Below are 5984 nucleotides of genomic sequence, written 5' to 3' on the forward strand. Positions count from 1 at the left end.
GTTGACCGGTTAGCATGATTCCAGAGAGACTTTTACAAGCCAGCCGTTTATTCCACCATGGTTGTGATCCTGAACTATGAAAAGTGAAAGTCATTTGAACAACTATCTATCACTTAACCATTTGTAACTCTCTTCTTTTTCCTTTTAACAACAAATCTGATATTCCGTTATTAAGGATTGGCTGATATTTAGGGAAGACCTGTGATTCATATTAACCTAAGGATAAGTGTCTAGTCCTTTGTGATTGGTGATTATATTAGACTTAGTTGTCTAGATGGGAACCAAGGTCTGGAATGCCTAAAGGGTACTATTGTTTGGTATTTTGTTAACCAGAGTAGAAGCTCTTTTCTTACTGGTTTGGTGAATCTAATTATAAAATCACTAGTCTGGGGAACTGCCTGCCCTGTTTCTTACAGTCTGGCCTGAGTGCTGTCACAGCACTATTATGGAAACCTTTCTCTTATGGAAGCAGAGGGATCTTACTCACTTTGAGGCCCCAGCTGCAGGCCTAGTAGAATTTCTCATGCATTCACGTTGAATGTCAGATTTGATAGAAGTTGGGAAGTCAGCTCAAGGAAGAGTAGAACTATACTCACTGTGCTATTAACTATCTCCTGATAGGCAGTTAGCAGCCAGACACTGGCCTGCAAGGCCCTTTCTCTCTCCCACTCCTGCCCTGAACTGAGCCAGGTCTCTAGTAGCTGTTGGCAAAGCAGGAGAATGGACAAAGTTAGTACCAGAAAATCCCTCCCAAACGTTTCTTTTAAATAGGTTTGATTGTCACTAAAATCCCTCTCCAAAGCATTTAACTTCCATATAGCAAAAGATTTATATGTCTCCAAAAAGAGACCCTTGTCTATACAAGTCCCAGGGACCAGATTCACCTCTGGTGTACGTAACTCCATCAAAGCCAAAGGAGTTACATGAGAGATGAGTCTGGCTCTGTGTATGTGAGGGCTTCTGTAGACTGTCTGATGGCAGCTGTCTAGCACATTGCATGCAGTTTGGGGTCCGGTGCTGTGTTCTCTTTCCTGGACAGCTTCTCCCATGCTGAGTGGCAAATGACAGAGAGGAGCATTTCTTTTTATTTAGAGCAGAGAAGTCTCCCCAGCCCAGCTCCTTTTATAACTTTATTTTCATACCAACGTTGCACCTAACTCCCCTCCCCTCAGCTCTTCAAACTATTCTGTTTATGTCTGAAGAGCAGGAAGTCTTTGGTGAATGAGTTTCCATACACAGAGCTTAACTCAATACTAATTCATTCCTTTTACGAGAGGTGATCAGTTCTCACTGGTCCTCTTGAATTTGGTTACTGCGCTGATGATTTTCTTTCCTGTCCATGTAGTGTTAACTATACTGGGAAAACTAGATCTCAGTCCACCACTGGCATAAAATGTCCCCTGCTATGAGATAGATACATAGAATTTACTAGCTAGTGGGAAAACACTGGCTGTAGAATCGGTGTCTATTTCTTACAAAGCCTTTCTGAATATTGACCTAGGAGAGCTTTTCCATTGCATTAGGAGTGCACAAATCATAAAATCATGGATTAAGGATGGAAGGGACCTCAGGAGGTCATATAGTCCAACCCCCTGCTCAAAGCAGGGCCAGCCCCAACTAAATTATTCCAGCCATGGCTTTGCCAAGCCTGGCATTAAAAACCTCGAATGATGGAGATTCTTAAGGGAAGAGAATAACAGAAACACCTAACTGGTGGGTCAGAACCCAGGCTTAGGAAAACCCCAGCACAAGGGGACACAAAGAAGATGGAGAGAGGCTGTTCTCAGTAGTGACAGATGACAGAACAAGAAGCAGTGGTCTCAAGTTGTGTGTGGGGGGGGGTGGATCTTAGGAAAAACGATTTCACGAGGAGGGTGGTGAAGCACTGGAATGGGTTACTGAGGGAGGTGGTGAGATCTCCATCCCTAGAGGTTTTTCAGTCCCAGCTTGACAAAGCCCTGGCTGAGATGATTTAGTTGGAATTGGTTCTGCTTTTAGCAGGGGGTTGGACTCGATGACTTCCTGAATTCTCTTCAAGCCCTATCGTTCTATGATTCTATAAAAGAGTTCCCTGAACTCTTTTCAAAAAAAATTTTCAAAAAAGAACATTTCTTCTTTTTATCTCTGAGGAGAGCCACTCAGACTCTGCCCAGTGGAAATAAATATGCAGAACCTAGAGGGAGCCATTCTGTTTGTTCTGATGCCCCAAGCAGCTTGATCATTCTGTGCATAGTGAATGTGAGTCTATCTATAGGATAAATTCTGTTCTTCCTTACACCAAACTAAATATTGATCAGCTCTACTGATTTCAGTTTAAATAAGAGCAAATGTGGCCTGATGAGAAAGAGTTGCCTCCTACTTTCTTTGAGATGGGTAGGATGAAAAAGAGGCAGTTGGTGAGTACTGCGATAAGCTCCCACTTCGTAGCTAAAGGGCCAGGCAGAGCTAAGATCCTCAACAACTTACTGTAAAGTTAATGTATATCATGGATCCCATCATGGAACTCTGTGTCTGGAGTCCATGACTCTGCCCATAGCTGGAAATACCCATTGAAAAGATTTTGAACTAGTACACATAGAACAGAGAATGAAGTGTGCAGCAAACTTTTCCAGGTTCTAGACATCTTGATGTAGGCTGCATAACTTCAGTGTTTTGCTAATAGTTTATGTATGCTTCAGCAGCCACAGGATTGGGCACCATTGTGTTCTTTGGAGAGTCTATTTATAAAAAAGATGTGCTTCCTTATACAAGAGCATTTCACTGAAAGATTGTGTTGTCAGAATTTTCACTGACTTGCCCGAGGTCTAAGTAATGTAGGTCGCACTGTCAGATAGAAATATCCAGAATCAGATTCTGGTCTCTGTTACACTTGTGTAAATCCAAAATAATGCCACTGAAGTCAGGGGCATTACCCTGGTTTTACACGAATATCACTGATCAGATTCTAGCTCTAATCCTTCAGTCCAGCTGCATCCTTGAGCATCCAAAGCTCCCACTGAAGTCAAGGGGAACAATCAGCATGCCAGAATGGCAGAACTGAGTCCTAAGTGTTAAGAACTCTCCTTACCAGATTTCTGGTGGACACATCGAACTCTCCGAATACATAGGCGACCATATCCCCTGCTGCACAATTCTCCACACTTCCTGAACTGAGCAGCTTCAGGACAAAATGGAGAGCTGCCATCCTCACCTGCAAGGGTAGAGATTATGCACGAGTTATTATTATCTCTTCTGCATGCAATATGAGACAGGATATGAGAATCCTTTTGCTTTTTCTTTTATCTCTTTGGAATAGTGGCTGAAGTACAAATGATTAACACATCTGTTATGTAAATTCCTTGCAACACTGGCTACAGAAGTACCATGCAAATGCCAGTTTTCACTTTCAGGTGACACTGTAATTAGGAAAAAGGCAGCATTTTCTCCTATAAATGGAAACAAACTTGTTTGTCTTAGTGTCTGGCTGAACAAGAAGTAGGTCTGAATGGACTTGTAGACTCTAAAGTTTTACATTCTTTCATTACAGTTAACAAAAAATATCTACATTTGTAAGTTGCATTTTCACGCTAAAGAGATTGCTCTACATCACTTCTATGAGATGAATTGAAAAATATTATTTCTTTTGTCATTTTTACAATGCAAATGTTTGTTATAAAAATAATATAAAGTGCATAGTACACACTTGTCATTGTGTTGTAATTGAAATCAATATATTTGAAAATGTAAAAAACCACAAAAATATGTAATAAATTTCAATTTTTAATCGCATTAATTGTTAGTTAACTGTGATTAATTGAAACCCTATTAATAATCTCAGCCTAAAAATGTGTCTCGTTGCCAGACTCTCCACTGAGTGAAATACTTCCCAGATATTAACAGCAATACCACTATTCCACACACAATCTTACCTTAGCACTCTGATCACTGAGAGCAGATTTCACTGCCTTCACAATCAGAAACTTTCTAACTCTTGTCTCAGGCACTGAAAGATAAGGAGAAGTGTGCAATATAGTATATCTTTGTTCCAAACACTCATGCTCCACATTAGAATGTGTCCTGTGCCCTATTTAAGAGTACTCCCAAGCTTCACTCATATACAGAATCAGCGGGGAAAATATAGGACCAGACTCTGATCTCAGTTACACCAGTCTAAGTCTGAAGTATTTCCACTTCTGTAAATAGCACCATCATACTATCCTGATGGAAATATTGTAAGAGAGTTAGACAAATGGAGGTCAGTGAAGTTAGTCTGTGTTTACCACCAGTATAGCAGAATTCGGAATCTATTCTAGAGTGTCTAATACTTATTCAGTCAGGAGTACTATTTTGTTTTTATCTCATTATTATTAACATGCATCCGCCACAAGATTACATTTGTATTTGTACCTTGAAAATATTTTAGGCTACATTCAGCACTTAATTAACCCTGTTGATTTCTGTGTGACCACATGGGAGTAACTTAGAGCAGCACTGGGTCCCTTTAGTGAATTTCCAACCCTCTGGTGAGCATGCATCTAAAAGGGTGTCGCAAGGAGAAGGGAGAAAAATTGTTCTCTTTGGCCTCTGATGATAGGACAAGAAACAATGGGCTTAAATTGCAGCAAGGGAGGTTTAGGTTGGACATTAGGAAAAACGTCCCAACTGTTAGGTTGGTTAAACACTGTGAAAAATTGCCCAGGGAAGTTGTGGAATCTCCACCACTGGAGATATTTAAGAGCAGATTGGATAGACACCTATCAGGGGTGATCTAGACAGTGCTTGGTCCTGCCATGAGGGCAGGGGACTGGACTTGATGACCTCTCAAGGTCCCTTCCAGTTCTAATAATCTATGACTATATGACTCGATGTGTTGCAGCAGGGGCAGATGACCGTTTTGCGGGGCCCCGGGCAGCATAATTCCGCGGGGCCCCCCCTTTGCCACGGCGCATGCACAGTGACGCCATGCTCATGCGCGGTGGCACCACGGCGCGTGCGCGGGGCTTTTTGAAGCGCGGGACCCGGGGCGGCCACCCCGCTCGCCCTGCCCTATATCCGCCCCTGTGTTACAGATCCTCTGTGCCCCATTTGCAGAGATGATGAGTATGTTATAGCCCTACCATGCCTGCAAAGCCTTGGTTCTTTAGATCAACCTATAGCAGCTCATGCTTTTAGCTCTGGATGTCCCCAACTCAACCCCCAGCACGATGGCGATGATCGCAGCAGTCACAGTTACTCCTGTGTTACTTACAGTCAGCACCAATAATAGCTGTGAGCAGATTCAGGGTTGCCACACGAACAGTCTCATTCTCAATCTTCAGCTGCGAGTGCAGAAATGCTATGAGGTCATCAGGAGAAGAACGGGCTGCAAAGGAAGAAATCACATCCTCACTAACAACTGAAAGCTCATTCTTACCACACCTACAAAAGAAGGAAGTTACAAGGAAACTACTGTGTAATTTGGAGTCTCTTCCCCTACCTAGCAGTAGGATACAATAGCACAGCTCCATTTGATTTTCCATGATGAGCTGCTGAGTTGGAGAACAGATCTGTGGGAAGAAGAGAAGTGATCAAAGGAAAACTAATCAGAACAAGCAACTGAAAAGAAGATGCTCAATTAATTTCTAAGCACTCACTTCCTACCTTTCCAAATAGAGCTCTGAAGCCAAAAGAAATGGTACTGACTGCACAACAAGAATCAGAAACAATGACCGAGACACTGGATAACAGAAGTTCCTGCTTTCAAAGTGTTTTTAGCAGCAGAGCTAATTGAATCAAGACTTGACCCTTGGTAACTGGTTCAAATGGTTAATTATTCCACCATAAAAATGTCGGCCTTATTTGCAGTCTGAATTTGTCCAGCTTCATTTTCTAGTTATTGGCTCACGTTATGCCTTTCTCTGCTAGATTATTACATATGTTTCCCCACATAGATATTATAGACTGCAATTAAGTCACCCTGTCACAGGATAGGTCCTCCCCATTTGGATGGGATCAGTTTTTACTAT

At 42.0% G+C, this 5984-nt stretch overlaps 1 protein-coding gene across 1 annotated transcript; it reads right to left on the reverse strand.

Annotated features, from left to right (window-relative positions):
* Positions 1 to 521: 521 nt before the first annotated feature.
* Positions 522 to 5386, reverse strand: LOC149523236 (maestro heat-like repeat-containing protein family member 2A). Its single transcript, XM_089770400.1, has 5 exons — positions 5383 to 5386; positions 5228 to 5341; positions 3909 to 3982; positions 3068 to 3190; positions 522 to 701 (listed from the first exon to the last, which is right to left on the reverse strand). The coding sequence occupies exons 1-5, from the start codon at positions 5384 to 5386 to the stop codon at positions 522 to 524; spliced, it is 495 nt and encodes a 164-aa protein (XP_089626526.1).
* Between the last annotated feature and the right edge of the window lie 598 nt (positions 5387 to 5984).

This window comes from Pelodiscus sinensis, chromosome 18 (genome assembly GCF_052426305.1).
Source record: "Pelodiscus sinensis isolate ZL-2025 chromosome 18, ASM5242630v1, whole genome shotgun sequence".
NCBI lineage: Eukaryota > Metazoa > Chordata > Testudines > Trionychidae > Pelodiscus > Pelodiscus sinensis.

Bases quoted from the DNA above. Each gene is read 5' to 3' on its own strand.
- LOC149523236 (XM_089770400.1), bottom strand. The intron at 3,191-3,908 runs GTAAGATTGTGT...CTACCCTTGCAG, and splicing joins TCAGTGATCAGAGTGCTAAG to GTGAGGATGGCAGCTCTCCA. The intron at 702-3,067 runs GTAAGGAGAGTT...CTTTGCCAACAG, and splicing joins ATGTGTCCACCAGAAATCTG to CTACTAGAGACCTGGCTCAG.